The sequence below is a fragment of the Salmo trutta genome, chromosome 35 (assembly GCF_901001165.1).
Source record: "Salmo trutta chromosome 35, fSalTru1.1, whole genome shotgun sequence".
In the NCBI taxonomy this organism is placed as follows: Eukaryota; Metazoa; Chordata; class Actinopteri; order Salmoniformes; family Salmonidae; genus Salmo; species Salmo trutta.
In genome coordinates, this window is record NC_042991.1 from 26136036 (window position 1) to 26159176 (window position 23141).

Sequence of the window (23141 nt, forward strand, 5' to 3'; positions counted from 1 at the left end):
ATCAAAACATAAAGAGCATAGATTTGCATATTCAATACAAAGTGGAGCATAAATAAATGAGGGATAGTGAATGAAGGGGGTGGATGGGTGGGAGGCTCTATGGATAAAAGGACCAGAGGAAGACTGTGGTAGAGTAGCCTCAGCCCTGTTGACAGGTGTGGTACAGCAATGGTTTCCAACCCCAGTCCTCCGGTACCCCTCAACAGCACACATTTTTGTTGTACCTCAGACAAAAAAAACACCTATTTCCATTCATTGAGGGCTTGATAATTAGTTGACAAGTTGAATCAGGTGTGCTTGTCCGAGGCTACAACAAAAATCTGTGCTGTTGGTGGTACTGGAGGACTGGAGTATGGATACAGTATAGTATAAACACAGTACAGTATGGATCCTTTCCTTTAAAGCAACATATCCCAGATCCTCTGTCACCAAATGAAATGGATCTTTCACTCCAACTTAGTAGAAGTAGAAAAGTTTGTGACTAACTGTGAAGACGCTGACATGTCGGCACCCCAACCCCATGGAGGTATTATATTAACTAGAGACAAGGAACAGCAATGGCCACCCACCTATTCCCAACACCGTTCAGAGTCCCTTCCTCGTTTTTGTCCAGAGAGAAAGCTGAAACCGAGAGTGACCGATATAATTTCTTTGTGGCATTTGTTCCAGTGACATACTGTATATATAATCTATAGGGCCCTCAAACTCCAATCTGGACCTTGAAGCCATTTCCACTGCTTCTTCTCATTCTTCCCCTCCAATCAGGGACTGATTTAGACCTGGGACACCAGGTGGGTGCAATTCATTATCAGGTAGAACAGAAAATCATCAGGCTCCGGACCTCGTAGGGCAGGGGTTGAGGGCAGGGCTTGCCAAACTCGGTCCTTGGGTTTTTTGCACTAGCACTACACAGCTGATGAAAATAATGAACTCATCTTCAAGCTTTAATAATGTGAATTAGCTGTGTAATGTTAGGGCAAAATCCAAAATGTGCTCCCCTTGCGGTGCCGAGGTCTTAGTTTGGGAAACGCTGGGGTCTCTTAAAATAATTATGAAGTTGAAATAAACTATAAAGATTGTACAAAAGTCATGTAAGGAAAACAGATAGAGAATGAATAACATTAGAGAGTACCCCTGCTCTGGGGTGTCCAATCAAATTGCATATTTTGGACCAATGGGTAAATAATCTGTTAATTATATAGATACTCCTCTAAGAAAGCCAATGGTTCAAACTTCATGTCAAAAGTTATTGGAGTTTTTACCCTTGCAGGATGGTCAACATTAGGGTGACTAAATCAATGGAGGCCAGAGAAAATAAGTGGTAATAATTTTTTTAATAAAAATCAGGAAAATAGCATTGCGTCAGCTAGGCTGGATGCTGCGAGAGAATTAACTGACAGGCTCAACGTTGAACTCGTCATATTCCTTCTCAAATCAGGAGAACATAAAACAATACAAAGGTAAGATAGATTTTGAGACATGACATGTAGTATTTTCATATTTTAGTGTATGCTTTTCATATTAATGCGAAATTCCTGTTCTTTTCAGAAGATTTCAAAAGTAGTGCTAACATGCTGACTTGACCGGGCGCGACGTGTGCATGTTGATTTTGTCCACCCACACCAGACGCGATCAGGACACGCAGGTTGAAATATCAAAACCAACTCTGAACTATATTAATTTGGGGACAGGCCGAAAAGCCTTAAACATTTATGACCATTTAGCTAGCTAGCTTGCTGTTGCTAGCCAATTCATCCTGGGATATAAACATCGGGTTGTTATTTTACCTGAAACGCACAAGGTCCTCTACTCCGACAATTAATCCACAGACAAAAGGGTAAACAGGCCTTTCGAGTGGCACAGTGGTCTAAGGCACTGCATTGCAGTGCTAGCTGTGTCACTAGAGATCCTGGTTCGAGTCCAGGCTCTGTCGCAGCCGGCAGTGACCGGGAGACCCATGGGGCGGCGCACAATTGGCCCAGCTTCGTCCGGGTTAGGGGAGGTTCTTGTCCCATCGCGCACTAGCGACTCCTGTGTCGGGCCAAGCGCAATGCACGCTGACACGATCGCCAGGTGAACAGTGTTTCCTCCGACACATTGATGTGGCCGGCTTCCGGGTTAAGCGGGCGTTGTGTCAAGAAGCAGTGCGGCTTGGCTGGGTTTCGGAGGATGCACCGCTCTCGACCTTCGCTTCTACCGAGTCCGTACGGGAGTTGCAGCAATGGGACAAGACTAACTACCAATTGGATATCACGAAATTGGGGAGAAAAATGGGTAAAGAATACACATTTTAAAAAGGAGTAAACAGAGTTTGTTTCTAGTAATCTCTCCTCCTTCAGGCTTCTTCTTTGGATTTTATATGGCGGTTGGCAACCAACTTTAAGGTGCATTGTCACCACCAACTGGACTGGAGTGTGGACCTTAGTTCATCTTTCAATCCCCCACGTGGGTATATGCTCCTAAAAATCAATGAGGAAATAGCACGTGGGTATATTCTCCTAAAAACCAATGAGGAGATGGGAGAGGGGAACTTGCAGCGCTTCAAGTGTCACAAATAGAACCAAGTTCTATTTTAGCGCCTGGCTACAGAGACGCTCGCTGACGCGCGTGAGCAGTGTGGGTGCAATGATTGAACAACATGCATGTGTACATTTATTTTGCAACGCGAGCGGTGTGGTCAGCATGTGAGGAGTAAGGTGTCATTTGGGATGCGCCCACACATCCATCCCAAACACAATTTAGCCTGATTGGGAGCTAAAAGTGCTCAGGCATTGTCAGCGTAGCCACATCACATTTGCATCAGCATCCATAACAGCAGCTATTTAGGCACTTTGAAATCTCTTTGTGCACATCCTCATTCTCGATCAGCTTACGTTAGACGTTTGACTACACTGTGTCTCGTACAATAGCCTACACCTTAATAATCTTCGAAGAATGCCAGGTGCACTTAGTTGACACCCCCTTAATAATCTTCAAAGAATGCCAGGTGCACTTAGTTGACACCCCCTTAATAATCTTCAAAGAATGCCAGGTGCACTTAGTTGACACCCCCTTAATAATCTTCAAAGAATGCCAGGTGCACTTAGTTGACAACCTCTTAATAACCTTCTTCTGTCCCAGGAATAAAATAAAATGCAATCTAAAGACGAAAGAAAGAAACCAGTTGCTCTAAGATTCCTTACGCCATCACCAAGGTTGCATACCAAATTACACCCTATTTCCTATATAGTGCACTACTGTTGACCAGAGCCTTATGGGTCCTGGTAAAAAGTAGTGCACTACAAGGAAATAGCGTGCATCCCAAAACAGAAAGTAAAACCCTTCCACACAGGGTAGTGAGTACCACCCCCCTCCGTTTCCCCCTGGTTAATAGATGGGTTAGGGGCTGAGGTTAGTGATGCTGCTACATCGTGGAGAACCACTTACGTGCTTGTCTCACACGAGGTGCGAGATCTGAAAGTAAACATGCCAGGTTACACTTACAAACATCACATGCAATATGACACAGGTATGAAACAAACAACATGCAAGACTAGATCATGGAATGACAAATGGATTTGAGCCCATCACATCATCATAGATGTTAGGGGATGTTAGAGGAAGAAGAAACCATTATATATAATGACAGTCATTACCACATCTTTACATGTGTTTACGGTAGCCAGGACCGGCCTAAATGGATGACACCATAGGCATGGAAGAACAGGGAGGGTCATGCCACTGTATATGGTCATTCACAAGCAAAATCATTAGATTGTAGGCTATATTATGCTAGGATCCTGAAAATATGAGCTCTCCTCAGCCTCTGGCTTGTTATTGTGTCAGAGAGCAGGTAGAGGTATAGCTGGTACTGTGCTGTGTATGCCCACTAAGTGAGAGGTGGGGGCTGGGCATAGCTACAGACCCTATAATTATACATGATGATTCTGTATGTAATTCTATGGGGGCTGGGTATGTGGTCCAATCAGTAGTCTAACAGACTAAAATAAATTGTGTCTGCACTCTGTCACACGGGGGAAAAATAGCTCTTTGTCGTCATGGTGACTGCTCATGGAAATGAAGCAGAAGCAGGAGCAAGACAGCACAGGTTTCTATGGAGAACAATGAGAAGAGGTCAGGCTGGAGGAAGAGAGCAGCCACCACTAGGATGTGTCCCAAATGATTCACTAGTATCAGTACTATATTAGAATACTCAATAGGGGGCTAAAACTCTGACCGAGACAGTCTCTTTGGGTTTGTCTCCTCTAGGGTATTGGGAGCAGAATAACAATGGATGTTTTCCCGAATCACACCTATCAAAGCATTGAAAAAGACAGCTACAGTGATGTTGTACTGTATAACACTGTCTGAAATATCCCCTGCGGGTTGGGGTCCCTTACCATAGTCGGTGACTGATTTGGGGGCTCTCTGCTCTGTGATGCCGGGGTTGTTGCCACGCTTCTTGTTCTTTGACTTCCAGGCGTGGTAGACCTTCAGCCGGCGGTGGAACTCCTCTCGGCAGGCAGCCAGCAACTCAATGTCTGCAGGTGGAGAGACAGAGAAAAAAAGAGAGAGAATGGGAGAGAGAGGAGAGAAAAAGAAAAGGAAAGGAAGAGAGAGAAGAAAGGGAGGGAGAAATATGAGAGCATAGCAGGTACTGAAGTATAACAGCCAATTAGAACCACCATGGTCAGAGCTACACACAGACAGACGGACGGAGGGACTGCTAACAGACGGACGGACGGACGGCCAACTGACGGACGGACGGAGGGACTGCCAACAGACGGACGGACTGCCAACAGACGGACGGACTGCCAACAGACGGACGGCCAACTGACGGACGGACGGCCAACTGACGGACGGACGGCCTGCCAACAGACAGACGGACGGCCGGCCAACAGACAGACGGACGGCCGGCCAACAGACAGACGGACGGCCGGCCAACAGACAGACGGACGGCCGGCCAACAGACGGACGGACGGCCTGCCAACAGACAGACGGACGGCCTGACGACCAACAGACAGATGGATGGATGGAGGACTGCCAACAGACAGATGGATGGATGGAGGACTGCCAACAGACAGATGGATGGATGGAGGACTACCAACAGACAGACAGATGGATGGATGGATGACTACCAACAGACAGATGGATGGATGGAGGACTACCAACAGACAGACAGATGGATGGATGACTACCAACAGACAGACAGATGGATGGATGACTACCAACAGACAGACAGATGGATGGATGACTACCAACAGACAGACGGATGGATGGAGGACTACCAACAGACAGATGGATGGATGGAGGACTACCAACAGACAGATGGATGGAGGACTGCCAACAGACAGATGGATGACTACCAACAGACAGATGGATGGATGGAGGACTACCAACAGACAGATGGATGGAGGACTACCAACAGACAGATGGATGGATGGATGGACTACCAACAGACAGATGGATGGATGGATGACTACCAACAGACAGATGGATGGATGGATGGAGGACTACCAACAGACAGATGGATGGATGGAGGACTACCAACAGACAGATGGATGGATGGAGGACTACCGACAGAGAGATGGATGGATGGATGGAGGACTGCCAACAGACAGATGGATGGAGGACTACCAACAGACAGTCTGAGACATACTACTCGAAGATTTTCATTACTTTAATAACAATTTAAAAGTCATAAAAGAAAAAAGACGAGACATCATGAGTTTCATTGTCAATCTGTCTTCATGAAATTCTAAAACAATTGCTGCTAGGATTAAAATGCATTTATGTTGTCAATCAGCATACCGGCTGAAGTCCCAGAGTGAAATATGGTGTGAAATTAGATGGTTAATACCTGCTAAGTGCCTTGCTAAAGTTGAGTGCACAAATATGGCTTCCTACCCTCCAGATAAATGAGTAATTTCACTGTCAAAATGTCTTCCTGCAATGTGCATACTACTGAACATCAGCATGCCTGATCGTTTGGAAGGAAAACAGAGATGTTTTACTTTCAATACAGATGGGTCTGCAGCCCGAGATACCTATTTTTGGGCATATCTGACACATACGACACGGAACTGGGGAGCTGCCAATGAGTCTACGTCCCAAATGAAACCCTATTCCCTACATAGTGCACTACATTTGAACACTGGTACCATACTGTTCTACCAAATGATAGAAGAATTTGATCAACATGTAAAACGAAGTGATGAAGTAATAAGGTGGGTATTAATAAATAAACATAGAAGTAAAAGCTGTAAAATCATAGCTCACTTTTAACCCTAAGCAAAACAGTTGCTTAGGGTTAACTTTGACAGTTCAATATTACATGAGGTTCGTTAAGAGCAATATCACAGCAAAATGTCAGAGTCAAGTTTCTTAATGATCTTTCAACCACATGTTTGGCATGGCTGACTTTCTTACCACAAGATGTGTTGATGGCGTCCCTCAGCTCGGCGTATTTCCACTTGCTGAGCTCGTACTTCTTGGTGCCAGCAGCAGCAGCTTTGGTAGCCTGAACCTGTGGGCCTCTGGCAACACAGACACATCCAGGACAGTGGGGTTACAACCAGCACAGTGGGGTTACAACCAGCACAGTGGGGTTACAACCAGCACAGTGGGATTACAACCAGCACAGTGGGGTTACAACCAGCACAGTGGGGTTACAACCAGCACAGTGGGGTTACATACAGCACAGTGGGGTTACAACCAGCACAGTGGGGTTACAACCAGCACAGTGGGGTTACATCCAGCACAGTGGGGTTACATCCAGCACAGTGGGGTTACATCCAGCACAGTGGGGTTGCAACCAGCACAGTGGGGTTGCAACCAGCACAGTGGGGTTACAACCAGCAGAGTGGGGTTACATCCAGCACAGTGGGGTTACATCCAGCAGAGTGGGGTTACATCCAGCACAGTGGGGTTACAACCAGCACAGTGGGGTTACAACCAGCACAGTGGGGTTACAACCCAACCAGCACAGTGGGGTTACAACCCAACCAGCACAGTGGGGTTACAACCAGCACAGTGGGGTTACATCCAGCACAGTGGGGTTACAACCAGCACAGTGGGGTTACATCCAGCACAGTGGGGTTACAACCAGCACAGTGGGGTTACATCCAGCACAGTGGGGTTACAACCAGCACAGTGGGGTTACATCAAGCACAGTGGGGTTACAACCAGCACAGTGGGGTTACAACCAAAACAAGAGCAGAATACAGTGGCGGCTCCGGGGTGAAGTTTTCCCTGGGTACAGATCCAGGTGGTCACTAGCTGGCACAGCCACAAAGCCATCAAATCTGATTTTAAACCTAACCACACTGCACATCCTAATGCCTAACACTAACTTTAAATTAGGATTAAAAAAGTACATGCTTTTTAGACAAAATAGACAATTTTGACTTTGCAGCTTGCCTATCTAGCGGAAACCGCTCAGTTCTGCCTCCATGGCAAGATCCATGACAAACATCAAACTGCAACTATTTGTGGGAAAAACGCAAAACTGACTTAAGATCACTGTCTAGGGAAATGTCACCCTACTCCACAGTAGACACGATCCACAAGGAAAGAGATTTCAAAGGTCATAATTTGGCAGCAGGCTGATAAGGGGGATAATGTGGAGTTGGTCAGATGCACTGTACAAGAGAAATTCAACAACCCCACAGCAGTAACACAGCCTATTCAAAACCCAACTCCTATATGGAGCTGGAACGGTGCATAGGAGCAGGTTTCTGTAACGTGAGGCAGCTTGTTGGTCATGGAACTGCTCCAGTACTGCATTATTTTGACCGGTCATTGTAAGGGAGGGTTTCCCAGACAAAGATTAAAGACTTAACCTGTCTCCAGGAAACTGGTCCTATGTGTACTTCTCCCCTCCAGCTGTTTGTTGCTTGTCTATTCTGCCGTCACCTCCACCACAGTGCTGCTGACTGCTGATTAAGTCCTGGCTGGGATTTGCCACTTTTAGAACACTGACTCTCTGGATCTGAGGCTGGAGTTAGGGGGCGGGCCCTGGGCCACCTACGCCTTAATCCTATTGACTGACTGAGCAATTGAGCCTCTCCACCCAGGGGAGCTGGCCTCGCAGACTTGGAGCAGTTGGTGGCTATTCCAGGGACCCCAGAAGCACGCTGTTCCATTAACCTTGGGCTAGAGGGCCTGTCACCACTTCACCACTGCTACCACTTCCTGTGGCCGGTGGCCATGTGTCACTATGAGGAGTAGAGGCAGACGGCTTGAGCCAATTAGTACACAGACAAAGTGACAGTATTGCCTGCTGGGTGTGGCCTCCGGGTCAAACGTCAGTCATTCAGTCATTCTGATGGCGCGAGGCTGGCCCCATGGCATCAGCTAATGGGGATCCAATAAAGAACAGCTGCTCTACTACAGTGTGATACCAGTGAGTCAGGAATCAGGACAAGGCTAACTTATATAATGTGTGACTAACTATAATAGTTAGAACCCACATATGACAAGGTCCCATTGTAGACAATCTCGACATTATTTACTTACCGGTATTTGAAATAAAAGCTAGCTAAAAGTAAGTTATTGTCTGAGATCTAACAACTTAAAAAGACAGTCTGATTTGAAAACCAATCATTCATTTGCATGGTGGGGAGCCCCACCCCATTGTGTAGGAATTCTCAACAATGATTAATGGTTAATTGTGTGGAATTATGCAGAATTACCCCTAATTAAGACGATTAGTATTTATTCACACATATACTTCTGTTGATCATGCCGTTTCCATCCATTGAGTTTAAAGTGATTGTGAAGATTTTCTGAGATGTCATTCATGGAACTTAAAGTAAGGATCTCTACCCACCTAGACAGAAGCTCAGACATTTCCTTGGCCATTTCCTCCCTAAAAGGACATGATGAGCCCAGCACAATAACAGTTAGAACCACGGAGACACTTTCAATCCCATCCAACTGTCACACGTGTACAATGATTGCAGTTCTAAGACGGCACACAGAGGAAGACCACGTGTAGAGAGAGAGAAGTGTGTGCATGTGTAGACAACACTCTTCTCCCTAACAAGAACGCTGATGCTTTACAGGTGGCGTGACATACAGAGGCTGATCTGTCAGCGTGTGTGTGTGTGTGCGTAATGTGTGTGTGATCTTTTCAGCATGAGGCTGTAAAAACAGCCCAGAGCTCAGAATGTGAACCTCCTTCCTGCTGTTCTGAGGAGGAAGATGTTGCATAATTACAAGAGCTTCTCTTCCTGATTGGGACACTCTCAGGTGACGCACATTGAGCCAACGTCCACGTTCTAATATCTACACTCCGTCTAGATCCTGTGGAATTGTCCTTCATAGTGATTCCTTATTACCTGACGAGAGAGCACATTTCCCAGAAATTGATCAAGGGCTTAAAAAAAACAGCGAAATGGACCGAAACAGAGAAAGTAACCATACGGCAAATCCATTAGGACCCTCCAAAACAGCACTTCAGAGAGTGTCATACAGGTGAGTGTACAGCAGAATGTATCTGATTCACAATGTGACACATCCATGAAACACAAGTTAGTGAGTTGGTTGGGTTTAGGGGCTGTGGGGAGCTGAGGTCTAGTTACCAGATGCTAGTTTCGGTGCTACTGCGTATAGTAGAATAGATTAGTAATATCAAGATAATGGCCAGTGCAGCCAGCTTAGCAGTTGCTTTTCTACAATGCATTCTTTTCAGCCTCAATATTTCAAAAAAATACAAACAAAAGCATGCATCAAAATTGATATAAAGTGTGATATTCTATGTGTACCACTATGGAATAAAAAAAGTGCCAGAGTGCTGAAGGTGTGTTTAAACATAGTGAAGGAGGTGTTTAAATGTAACCTACATGGACATGCTCTTGAGCTTTTGAGATCCACCAGGTCCACTGCAACAAGAGAACGGTGAGGATTACAATGGAACTCTGACACTGTACACAATACAGGAGCCAATCAGGAACTGGAAGAAAAGGTAATTCCCTTTCCTCTCTTACTTTGATTGGTTAAAGGATAGATCATTCATCTCTGACATTAATTAGAAAATAAAGGGAAATTATTGACATTCAAAGTGATTCAGTCATGTCTGAGAATCTAATTCTGAGGTAAAATTCCTTGTACATGTAAATAAAGGTGATTCTGATTAGGAAGTTGAATTATGAGATTGTTTAAATATCATAATTAGCCTATCATCGATCAATGGCTGTGCTTGCTTGATAGAGTTAAGGTTGGTTGGTTGACTTAAAAGATTGCTACAGTATGCAGTGAAGTTATGGTTCAGTGGTCAAGGGGTGGTCAGGTTTGGTTGGACTGGGGGGATTAAAGGGTTGAATCTTGGTGTCTTACGTAGCTCTCTCTGGGGAGGATGGACCACCTGAGGTGCCGTTACTGGGAGAAGAGAAGAAGAGAAGAGATTGGTTACGTGGGCCTACTGACGCTCAGAGATGAAAAATATATTTCCGTCTCTCCAAAGTCCACATCAAGCCCCATCTCTGCTTCACATCAGAGGGGTAGAGACAGTGTATGGAGGTATGTTAGTGAGCTGTTACCTGCGCAGGCCTGCGTCGTTCAGGGTGTCCTCTGGGATGAGTTCAGCCTCGCTCTGGGCGATCCTCATGGCCAGCTCTCTGTCGCGCCTCTCCTGCTCCAGGATGTTCTGACGCGCCGCCGCCTCCTCCCGCTCAGCCTCCAGCTGAACATCCATCTCTGCCTGCAGAGAGACGGCATGTTTGAATAAATGCGCACGCACGCACGCATGCACACTCACACACACAAATACGCAAATCACAATACTACTGTGAGTGGTTCTTTACTCCCCATAATAAGGGATGCAGGGCAGCTGGGGGTTTGGACAGACCCAGTAATATGATTGGATTGTCCTGCCTGCACCATGTCCACTCATAAGTCATTCATAAGTCATTCTCTGCCCAGCCCCAGCCAGACTCATGAAGGGTACCAGAAACAGGGAAAAGCTGTCAGATCAAAAGCCTTGAGATATAACATAGGCCTAACATTTTCCAGTGCTCTCAAAATAGCAGCCCATCCCTGCAGGTTCGGTGTATCTCCAGGTTCAGAAAATTGGGTGATACTCTGTTTGGCACCTTCTTCAGTCCCTTTGGCAGCTTCCTCACACTCACACTCTCTTTGGGTCACCCACAGTAACACAAAGGACAAGAATAGGATAAATATAAGCACCTGTGTGTCTCTCTGTGTTTCCCTCTCTCTCTCTCTAAGCCCAACATTCTCTCTCAGTCGGTCTTTGTCGGTCTCGCAATTTTAATTCAATTCAAGGGGCTTCATTGGCATGGTTTACATTGCCAAAGCAAGTGAAATGGATAAACAAAAGTGAAATCAACAGTAAAGTGAACAGTAAATATTACACTCATACAAGTTCCAAAAGAATAAAGACATTTAAAATGACATATGTCTATATACAGTGTTGTAATGATTTGCAAATAGTTAAAGTACAAAAGGGAAAATAAATAAACAAATATGGGTTGTATTTACAATGGTGTTTGATCTTCACTGGTTGCCCTTTTCTTGTGGCAACAGGTCACACATCTTGCTGCTGTGATGGCACACTGTGGTATTTCACCCAATAGATATGGGAGTTCATCAAAATTCGATTTGTTTTTCCAATTCTTTGTGGGTCTGTGTAATCTGAGGGAAATATGTATCTCTAATATAGTCATACATTGGGCAGGAGGTTAGGAAGTGCAGCTCAGTTTCCACCTCATTTTGTGGGCAGTGTGCACATAGTCTGTCTTCTCTTGAGAGCCAGGTCTGCCTACGGCGGCCTTTCCTAATAGCAAGGCTACGCTCACTGAGTCTGTACATAGTCAAAGCTTTCCTTAAGTTTGTCAGTCACAGTGATCAGGTATTCTGCCAACGTGTACTCTCTGTTAAGGGCCGAATATCATTCTAGTTTACTGTTTTTTTGTAAATTCCAATGGGTCAAGTAATTATCTTTTTGTTTTCTCATGATTTGGTTGGGTCTAATTGTGTTGCTGTCCTTTGTGCTTGTTAACAGAGCCCCAGGACCAGCTTGCTTAGGGGACTCTTCTCCAGGTTCATCTCCCTGTAGGTGATGGCTTGTTATGGAAGGTTTGGGAACCGCTTCCTTTTCGGTGGTTGTAGAATTTAACGTCTCTTTTCTGGATCTCTGTCTCTCTCTCTCTGTGTGTGTGTGTGTGTGTGTGTGTGTGTCTCTCTGTCCATCTGTGTATGTGTGTGTCTCTCTCTCTGTGTCTCTCTCAATTCAATCAAATAGCCTTTATTGCCATGGTAAGTTAAATGACTTACATTGTCAAAATACACATATAACAGCAACGGTGTGACCAACAGCAATAAGACATCCATAATAATAGTAGTAGTGGAAATGGTATCACCATTAACAACAACAACAATATTAATGAGAATAACAATACATTAAAGCAATAGTCAGTCTCAACATGACTGAGAAGACACATGACACAGTATGAAAGCCAAAACAAAACGGGGAATATTATTGACATTAGTGCACTTTTCACTGGCCGTCTCTCGGGTTTTATAGTTTCAAATTCTTTGTACTGAAGGATAATTTTGGGAAAGAAATATTCTCTTAGGTCTGAGTATTTGTCACAGTGTAATAGGAAATGCAGCTCTGCCTCTACCTCTCCCCTGGAGCAGAGTGAGCACAGCCTGTCCTCTCTGGGCAGCCAGGTTTGTCTGTGACGACCAGTCTCTATAGCCAGACTGTGCACACAGTCTGTACCTAGAAAACTGAGGAAAACACTGACTCTCAGTCACAGTGGTCAGATAGTCTGCCACCATGTACTGTCTGTTCAGAGCCAAATAGCATTGAAGTTGACTTTTTGGTGGTTTCTTTCCAATAGGTGAAGTATTTCTTTTTGTTTTGTGATGATTTGGTTGGGCCAGATTTTCTGAGTGCTGTCCTGAGGCTCTATGGGGTTGGTTTGGGTTAGTGAACTGAGCCTTAGAACCAGTTGACTGAGGGGACTCTCCTCTTGTTTCATGTCTTGACATTGTAGGGCTGTGTTATGAAATGTTTTGTTTTTAGATGGTTGTAAAATTTGATGGCCGTTTTTCCTATTCGAATAAGGAGGGGGTAATTGCCCCAATTTTTTCTTTGCACTTGCAATACAGTCTCGCAAAACTTTGCATGCAGTATTTCAATTGGATGTTTGTCCCATTTGGTAAATTCATTATTTCATACTTCGCTGCCATATAGAGCAATAGGTTCCATAAATGAAATGAACATTTTGAGCCAGATTCTAAGTTCCTTTTAATGTCATAGAATGCTCTTCATGCTTTGTCACTCAGCTCGTTCACAGCCATGTGTTGCTGATATTTGGTCCTAGATACTTGTCGTTTTTGAAGTGTTCTATTAAAACTGTGTCCAAATAGAATTCATATTTGTGATCCTGATTTCCAGACCTCGTTTGGAATATCATTATATTTGAATTCTTTAGGTTAACTATCAGAGCACAGATCTGTTAGAACCAGTGCTGCTGCTGTAACTGCTCCTTAGTGGGAGACAGCAGCACCAGGTCATCTGCGTACAGCAGTCTCGCTCTGTGTGTGTGTGGTGTGTGTGTGTGTGTGTGTGTGTGTGTGTGTGTGTGTGTGTGTGTGCCTCTCATACAGATGTGGAGAAGGAGACTGTGTGAGACAGGGCCTGATTAGACACCTTACACATGCACTAATGAGCCTTTCTTCTGCCTGTGGGTCCCTCAGCGAGCGTTCGCCGTAGTCTGCTGGAGCTGGCCACCATCCAGGGGCGAGAATTGAGAAAGCAGTCTAACACCTCAGAGTTAGGGAACAAGCAATCTACTAACACCTCAGAGTTAGGGAACAAGCAGTTTACTAACACCTCAGAGTTAGGGAACAAGCAGCCTGCTAACACCTCAGAGTTAGGGAACAAGCAGTCTACTAACACCTCAGAGTTAGGGAACAAGCAGCCTACTAACACCTCAGAGTTAGGGAACAAGCAGCCTGCTAACACCTCAGAGTTAGGGAACAAGCAGCCTACTAACACCTCAGAGTTAGGGAACAAGCAGCCTGCTAACACCTCAGAGTTAGGGAGCAGGGGCAGTGTTGAAAAGATGATCTGACTTTTTTTTTTTAAATTGAGTTCAGAGAACAACCTACGAAACTCATTTTGGAAGAAAAGTTCCCTTGAAGGCATTTGTGGATAAGAAAAACTAATATGAACATTGGAGAAAAAACATCACTCTGAAGTTAGAAGAAGTTTGATGTCGTTTTTTCCTCCCAAAACTCAAACATCTGCAGTGCGTATCATGAATATTTACACCAACGCGTGCACAGAAGCCCAATATGATGGTGAATCTAAAGAGTAAAAAGGCTGTTTGAAAAGCACCAAGCCTGCCCCGGGCTCAGGGTGGGCACAAGGCAAGACACTTTGATCTTAGGGAGCAGCTTTCAGCATTAAACGCCTGTAGCTTATCTGGGGTCAGATCTCTGGGGGTTATCGGAGCTTTCCCTGTCCAATTGGACAACATGGGAAGCCAGACAAACAGTATATTACCCTCAGATGTCTTATCTCCACAGAACTGGAGTGACTGGGAGTATGGTCGGTCGGCCAGTGAGAGTGAGAGAGATGGAGTGAGACAGAGACAGACAGAGAGAGAGAAAGATGTCAGAGAGAGAAAGAAAGAGATGGCGAGAGAGAGAAAGAGATAGAGAGGCCGGTGGTGGGGAAAGAACAACACAGATGTTTGACTGAGCTCTCCTGCCAGAGAACATTGAGAAGTAGAGCAGGGGAAGTGGAGCATTGTACTGAAGCCAGATTGTTAACTCCTTACGCCCTGCGGCAGACAGTGACCAGGAGAAACCAACAGTGGAAGAAGAAAACTGTCACTAACCTGAAGCTTCCTCTCCTCTTCCTTTCTCTGCTTCCGCTCCTCTTCTTCGTGTTTCCGCTTCAGCTCCATCTCCGCTTTCCTGAGGAAGAGTAAGAAAGGTTATTAATGTCTGGTGTCACTGCGATATAAAGATCCTAACCAGTACTGTATAAAGTTTGGACTTCCTAATCAATACTTTATAAAGTTTGGACTTCCTAACCAATACTGTACCATAAGTAATGGAAAGAGCTTATACTGTACAGCCGCTGCTCAATATTAGTCAAGGCCAATCAATACTTTATCCATCCTACTACAGACTTGAGGGAAAACCAGTTTTACCAACAGCCCCAATAAATAACTTTATCCATCCAGTTAGGATGCTGCTACAGATCTGCAGTAAACAGTCGCATCAATTCATTGGCCCAAATAAATCATCCCTACAGTAACATGCTAGAGGGTTCTCTGCGCTTCACAGTGTTATATGGGTTTTGACTGACAGCCGTTCTATACTTGAGCACAGCTCGTGACAACAAGTTGCCCCCATCACACCTGGTAATTGGGCAATTTTCTTGTTGTCTGAGTGATTCTCTGAGTGAGGGAAATTCTGTAAACTAAGATGACTTGATGTAATTCCAAAGATGTGACGTTGAGGATTCTAATAAATATCGCTTTGACGTCGTACAAGCAAGGCAGACAGCTGTGAGTCCAAATGTGCACTTCAAATTTCTAAATCATAAAAGCCATGTCATATAGTGTCAACATTTATGATGTACAGTTACCAGTTGACATGTCGTCATTTCCTGGGTTGTTCTGAACAAAATGAGCCTGTTTATTTATTGTGAAGAAAATTTGCCGGACCTGAATCCACTTATGAGTCCTTTCTATGCCACCAACATGATGATCTGTTTCTCTGAATTGCCCTGTGAAAGCCTAACACTTTATAACTTAGCTAGTCATATTGGCAAAAGAACAAGCTTTCAAATGATGCCCACTGGACCCAGATTGATTTATAATAGACCGTTTTTGGATTGCATAAACGACAGTAACTGTGTGATGGCGGGGATGCAGGGTTGTGCTCCAAACTAAATAACTACAAGTGTGTTTGCTCTAGTTCCTCATCGGTACAGCTAGGAGAGCTCAATAAGTACCTGATTGCTGAAGACTGAGTCATAGGAGTGCATTGAAATAGCTTAGGAACTGTGTACACTTTGGATAGGTGTGTGGTCACACCAGTCAGTCCTCTCACTTAAACTGCTGTAATTCTTTTTCGTCTTATGTTGAAACTAAGACATCCCGCAATTTCCAGGAACAGTCTTATCATGTTACTGAATGCATCCAGGGTATTTTCAACAAATGCGGAGAAAAGCACAGTAAATGTAAACGGCACATAAAACATAATGTTTGGATTCAGTCTTGTGTCAGGTGAACTGTTGTGTTCGAACCTTTGGTCTAATCAGTTCCCCATGATCTCTACACTGTTCCCTTTCAATTGCTACCATGGCAATGCATATGCTTTTCATATTTATTTAGTCAAGAAAATTAAATGTGTCCCTATTCATATAGATCAATTCCCACGGGTGTAAATGATTAAATTAGGAGCTAGTGACTTGTGATGGATAATGGACCATCGGTTGGTCTTACAAGGCTTTACATACACCAATAAGAAGAGGGGCAGGATACTAGGCATGACTAATGTGTCGGAGCACCTCGGCTCCCTCTCTTCATCCCTCGCATCTCCCCAACTCACAGACGCCTGTCCTCTTTGTCCTGCTTGCAGCGCTGCTCCTCCTCCTCCCTCCTCTTCTTCTCTCTCGCCATCTCCTCCTGGATCTTCTTCAGTCGCTCCTTCTCCTCCTCTTCCTTCTTCTTGTTCTGCATGGCCGTCAGCAGCTCCTCTGACCTGGTCACCAGGGCCTGGTACTCATGGTCCATGTCAATGCGGGTCATTGCTGTGGTCTGAGGGAAGAGGAGAGTAGAATCCCTTAAAATAGGCTGCAGCCAAAATGCCGGGCTGGCTTCATTAACTCAATAAACACTAAGCAAAGACGAACAGTTCATTTATTTCATTTTTATTTTGTATTTCATTCTTTGTGTGTCAAGCCCCTAAATCAAACACAAACAAATGCATGTTGTATATAATTAGGCACGCCTCTCCATTGTTTTGTATGAAATTGCACAAACTCCAAACATACGTTGGGCTAGTACCTCACTCTGGAGCCAGCATCCTTGCTGGTCAAAGTGGCTATTAAAAGGTCTAATTAGCCCCTACACACTCAATAATTTAGGACAATTGAGCATATGGAAGTGGCTTGCGTGAATGTACTGTAAATAGAGAGCCAAGGGGCGAGGGGAAGGGAGTGGTTTGGGATTCGGAAAGTGTCTACTTGCAGCAAACAGAAATACAAACAAACACCTTCCTGAAACATAAAGACACACGCCGCCTCACCTGATGGTCCAGGAAGTTCCTATTTCTGGTTGCTGCCGTCTCCTAACCTGAGCACTCACACATTTCTCCCAATCAGAACCCTACATTTGTGACTGCTGGCATCTACAGAGCTTCCCCACAGACAGTGGCATAGGATCGAATTAGAGGCAAATGTGTTACAGCAACACAGTCTTCTGCTGATGAATATTCATATGCATCTGGGGTCAAATTAAAGGCCCGCTACTCTCCGCTCTCTAAAGGCCCGCTACTCTCCGCTCTCTAAAGGCCCGCTACTCTCCGCTCTCTAAAGGCCCGCTACTCTCCGCTCTCTAAAGGCCCGCTACTCTCCGCTCTCTAAAGGCCCGCTACTCTCCGCTCTCTAAAGGCCCGCCACTCTCCGCTCTCTAAAGGCCCGCTACTCTCCGCTCTCTAAAGGCCCGCTACTCTCCGCTCTCTAAAGGCCCGCTACTCTCCGCTCTCTAAAGGCCCGCTACTCTCCGCTCTCTAAAGGCCCGCTACTCTACTCTCTCTAAAGGCCCGCTACTCTACTCTCTCTAAAGGCCCGCTACTCTACTCTCTCTAAAGGCCCGCTACTCTACTCTCTCTAAAGGCCCGCTACTCTACTCTCTCTAAAGACCCGCTACTCTACTCTCTCTAAAGGCCCGCTACTCTACTCTCTCTAAAGGCCCGCTACTCTACTCTTTCTAAAGGCCCGCTACTCCCTACAATAGTGTCACCTTTAAAGGCTAGCAAATAAGTTGGATGCAAAATAATGAAATGTTTACCTGGCTTTTTTATAGATCATTAAAAGGCTACTACCATAAGCAGGGCCATAAAAATGCAAAAGGTAATATACACGGCCCTCCGAGACAAGATACATATCATCTCAAAATGCAGAACATAACCCGTGGACTAAGACATCCTATTAAATCCAGCCGCCCTCCACAAAGATTCAAAATATCTCCTAGCTTCTAAATAAGCCACGATGCCATCGGGTAGAGAGAGAGGGCCAGGTCCAGATATACAGTACCACTGCCAAAACAACATCAGGTCCGGTAAATAAATGACAAACACTGAATCTTGAGAGAAAATTTTGAAAAATAACTCGAGGGAGTCAAAGCTACCCTCATTTAAAAGGCTTTGTACCCCAAAGGTTACCCAAAATCCATAGTTTGACTAAACCAGACGTAATTACACACCATCTGGCTGGCTGAAGCCTCCTGTTAGGTAAAGATTCCCTCCATCAACCATCACTAAATATTTCACCCTGGGATAAATTCAACATTGTTTTCTGAATGTCAATACGCCAGTGTGGGTGTAGAATCCGCTCAATGTCAAAGACATAAGATGTGTCTCAAACAGCACCCTATTCCCCATATAATGCACTACTTTTAACCAGGGTCCATCAAAAGAAGTGCACTATAATAGGGCGCCACTTGGAACACATCTCATGTCTGACATTGAGCGGATTCTACACACACACTGGCGTATTGACATTCAGAAAACAATGTTGAATTTGGAGAACTAATGAATGATTAAATATGGAGGGGAGAAGAGAACACGACATGTCATCGCCCATGTCATACACTTTGATTCTATACACATGCTGGCGTATTGACATTCAGAAAACAATGTTGAACGTGGAGAAATAATGAAATAAAGTGTTTCACCAAACTATCTTGACGAAATATACTTTTTGTACTCATAGAAGTCAGGCAAGAGTAAAAAAGAAGGGATTATATAGAAGTTTGACTTAGGAGCAGAGAACAAGGAGAGGTTGCAGAATGGAAGGCTGGCAGTATTCTCACACCTTGATTTTGAGCATGGTTGTGTTGATGGCAGCGTCCAGCCCCTGAATCAGCATGTTCATCTCCTGCTTCCCCTCCTTCAGGCCGGCGATCACCTCATTGAACTTATCCATCCTGTTCTTCAGGTTACGCACCTTCACCAACCCATCGATCCTGTACCCCAACACACACACACTTAGTCACTTGGGTTTAAACTTGAAACATTACAGAGACACATGGTGCCCCCTTCCCATTGCCCACAAGGCTCTGTTGTTTATCACTACAGATCTCCTGGAGCTTTACAGAGGTAATAAGACAGAGTCATGCGGTATACCAGCCGGTACCAATGAGACTGTCTCCGTGGCGATGCAGCCATGATGTGCTAAGCAGCCTGGCACCGCTGAGCTGTGAAAGTGCTGAATAACGAGAAGGAAGGGAGGGAGGGAGGGAGGGAGGGAGGGAGGGAGAGGAGGGATAAGACGACACCTACCGCGGCTTGTGCTTCTTCCTGCACAGCCACATGCGCACCGTCTTCTGCATCTTGATGCAGGCACTGGCACGGTACAGCATCTTATTCCTCACTGTGGGAGAGAGAGAGACCGAGAGACAATGAGACTGACAGCCCAGACACTCACAGACTTGCAGGGACTGGCACAGTAACTCCACAACCGTGGTGGTAATTCACACAGAGAGAGCAGACGGTATGGAAATGTTGCCTCAGTGAGTGTCTGTGACCCAAATGGCACCCTATTTCCTATACAGTGCACTACTTCAAAAGTACATAGTGAAAGGAGTGCACTATGTCGGGAATAGGATACCATTAGGGACACAGCCCCTCTAAGATTGGAGGTGTATACTGGGCAGGTAATAGATCATATCTGGAGGGTAACAGGCTGAGGTGAACTGTCTGCCAACAGGGCACGCAGCACGCTAGAGTAATGGAGGAAAAAGCTATATCTTGGTCCAGGATGAAGAGGTTCACAATGACTGTTTTCAGAGTTTAATGAGGCAGACTGAATATATCAGAGGATATCTCCACACAAAACAGATGGCCAGAGCCAGTTAGATAGCGTTTTATGATCAGAATTGGATCGGAGCAATTAGTGCCATCACTTTAAACTATTTGTCTTCTAGAACATGACAGGGCTCGTGTTCACAAATAATCTCAGGGTAGGAGTGCTGATCTAGGATCAGGTCCCCCCCTGTCTATATAATTTATTCATTATGACCTAAATGGGAAAACTGACACTAGATCAGCAATCCTACTCAGACGCTTTGTGAATACGGGCCCTGGTGTATAATGATGTGGAAGATAGCAGGATGTTACTCACGTTTGATGACTGAGAGGGAACACCACTGGACCTTCTTCCAGCGGCTGCAGATGAGCCACTGGTTGACCTTCTTCACCAGCTCCGCCAGGTGGTCTGGGTCCGACTTCATGATCTGATCAAACTCTTTAAACTGAGGGGAGGATGGATGAAGAAAGAAGGGATGAGAGAGTGATGGAGAAATGAGAGAAAATAATGAGGAGAGGGACCAAAGAGAAGGATGAAGAGAGTAGAATGAATGGAGGAGGAATGAGAGAGGGATGGAGAGAGATGAAATACAGGAATAGAGAAAGAGATGAGATACAGGAATGGAGAGAGAGATGAGAGAGAAAATGGAGGGATGAGAGAGGAGAATGGGGAGAGAGATGAGAGAGAAGAGTGGAGGAATGAGACAGAAGGATGGAGAGAGAGAGAGAGAGAGAACATAGAGCAGCCATAGACACTAAAACAGCCATCAGTATGCTGATGTTCCCTCAGGGAAGGTGAAAACGGAGATTACAATAACACCAGCAAAGTACCTGTCTTGTCGTGGTCAACAGAGGATAGTATATTCATTTATTCATAAGCACAAAACTACTCAGCTACAAAATCAAAGTTACACCTGCCCCACACAGCGATCACCTCTGACAGAGTCCAATTAAGCCACAACAGACATTTTTATAACAGGCCTCCAAACCGCACATTTAACATAATTGAATAACTTATCTGTTACATAAATGAATACCCTATGTGTTAGCTCTACATGGTTCATTATCTAAATCCCTTTCCCCTGCAGAGCTCCCCTCGCTCGCAACCAAATGCAGATTCCTTTGAAGTCCATTCAGTCAGGGGAACATTGTAATGCTGAGAGCCAGTGCAGAGCAACAGAGCATAACAGAGATATATTTCATGAAGGTATCACCTTCCCAGGTCTGAAGAACACTCTGGTCAGCCCAAACTTGTAATCATTCTCGTTGAGTCCCAGCGCTTTGAATAAAGCCTGCAGCACAAACAAACATGTCATCATCAATACATGTCATATGAACATGACAAACTGGCTTTGTAGAGTATTGGATGGTACAGTGATAAGAGGATGAGCCCAGAGCAGGGTCAGTGTGTGTGTGTGTGTGTGTGTGTGTGTGTGTGTGTGTGTGTGGTCCATGGGGCACTGACCTTGCAGAAGAGTCTTGGGTCCAGGCGAGTCAGCTTGGCAGGCATGTACTGCTTGTACATGTTGTAGAGCTCATGGAATGGCGCTCTGGAGGGAAAGCCTCCCTGCATCAGGTCCAGCACTGACACCATTCCTACAGACACACTTTAGTGAATTAGTCACACAAATATATACAGGTAGGAGCAGATCATCCTACTATATTAAAACAGGTCGAATGCTGCAACACATTTTGACCAATCAGGTCTTCCTCAGGAAGCGTTAGTCTACCTGCTGTTAAGGGGCCTTTTGTCGACTGACTTTCTCTCACATGCAAACAGATCGGGTCATCCCAGTCCAAAGAGACAACTCAATAACGCATTTTCTGCACAGTCAGTGGTCAACTTTAAGACACATTTCTCTATGACTGTCTATGCACGACGACTTCCCGTTTCTTCCAAATATCAAACTAACTTTTGCTGACTCGTCCACCACCCACCCAATATAGTGAACGCATAATTTATTCTTAAGCTCAGAGAGACGGAGCAACACAGTCTCTCCATGTCTCTGACCCACCACTCATGAGTGTAGATGAAAAATGCAGGCATCTCCAAGGCTACTGAAGAAAAGCGAGTCAAATTTAATATGCAAATTTAACAGGAGAATGGGAAATTAAATTAGCGTCGCAGCCTTTAGTTTGAAGGTCTGAGAAAGAGAAATGTTCAGAACACACTCAAGAAGAACAGCAAGCAGATACTTAGATGCTCTACAGTATCTCTCCTCCGACTGTAATTGTGTGCCAATTTGTGGAGAGAAAAGTGCTGTGAGTTCTCAGTAAACGTATGTAAATCACTCTGGTCATTTTGACAAGATCGTTTTGTAATAACTGCAGCATTGGCGTGGGCAGATTAAAACCCCACATCTCCACAGTAATTTCTCCCTGTGTCGCTGTGTGTAATTCATTTTTATAAACATATTAATAATTTACTAGATTTGCATTTTCCAGATACTCAAAGCGCTTTGCATAGTAAGGTGGTGAAACTTCACCTCATCCACCACCAATGTAGAGCGACAGTGTATCCCAAATTACACCCAATTCCCTTTATAGTGCACTACCTTTGACCAGAGCTGAGCATTAACCAACATTTGTTTTTTAAACAACTAATTGACCAATGTCGGTTCAATTATTTGAATTCCATTTTGTTTTTAATGTTAACTCAATGCACACATTGCGCAAATTCTCTTGAGATAAATCAGATCAAGCCCAAACAGTGCGATGTAGTAGGGAGTTGCAGTTTCCAACAGGCCAATATTCTACATAGTTCAGTGCAAAAAATATGGTAATGAACTAAAATGACCATAGTCCATTGCGCTCCTACTTGTCCGGTCTGTGTGTTTCTTTTGGCTTGCTACATTAGGTTAGTGTGGGGCAGACACAGAGAAGAGACAGAAGAACGTGTGATGGAGAGGGATACAGTGCCTTGCAAAAGTATTCATCCCCCTTGGCGTTTTTCCTATTTTGTTGCATTACAACCTGTAATTTAAATGGATTTTTATTTGGATTTCATGTAATGGACATACAGTCGTGGCCAAAAGTTTTGAGAATGACACAAATATTAATTTTCACAAAGTCTGCTTGCA

At 44.7% G+C, this 23141-nt stretch overlaps 1 protein-coding gene across 1 annotated transcript in view; it reads right to left on the reverse strand.

Moving 5' to 3' along the window:
* LOC115174947 (unconventional myosin-VI) overlaps positions 1–23141 on the reverse strand; it is a gene marked incomplete in the record, with an annotated part of 125570 nt that overhangs the window by 3057 nt on the left and 99372 nt on the right. Inside the window, 14 exon segments of the mRNA XM_029733997.1 lie at positions 3427–3453; positions 4380–4520; positions 6409–6515; positions 8810–8848; positions 9825–9863; positions 10318–10359; positions 10521–10681; positions 14856–14934; positions 16582–16790; positions 19070–19220; positions 19537–19627; positions 20378–20507; positions 21276–21353; positions 21527–21657. Of these exon segments, the coding sequence (XP_029589857.1) occupies positions 3427–3453; positions 4380–4520; positions 6409–6515; positions 8810–8848; positions 9825–9863; positions 10318–10359; positions 10521–10681; positions 14856–14934; positions 16582–16790; positions 19070–19220; positions 19537–19627; positions 20378–20507; positions 21276–21353; positions 21527–21657 (1425 nt within the window).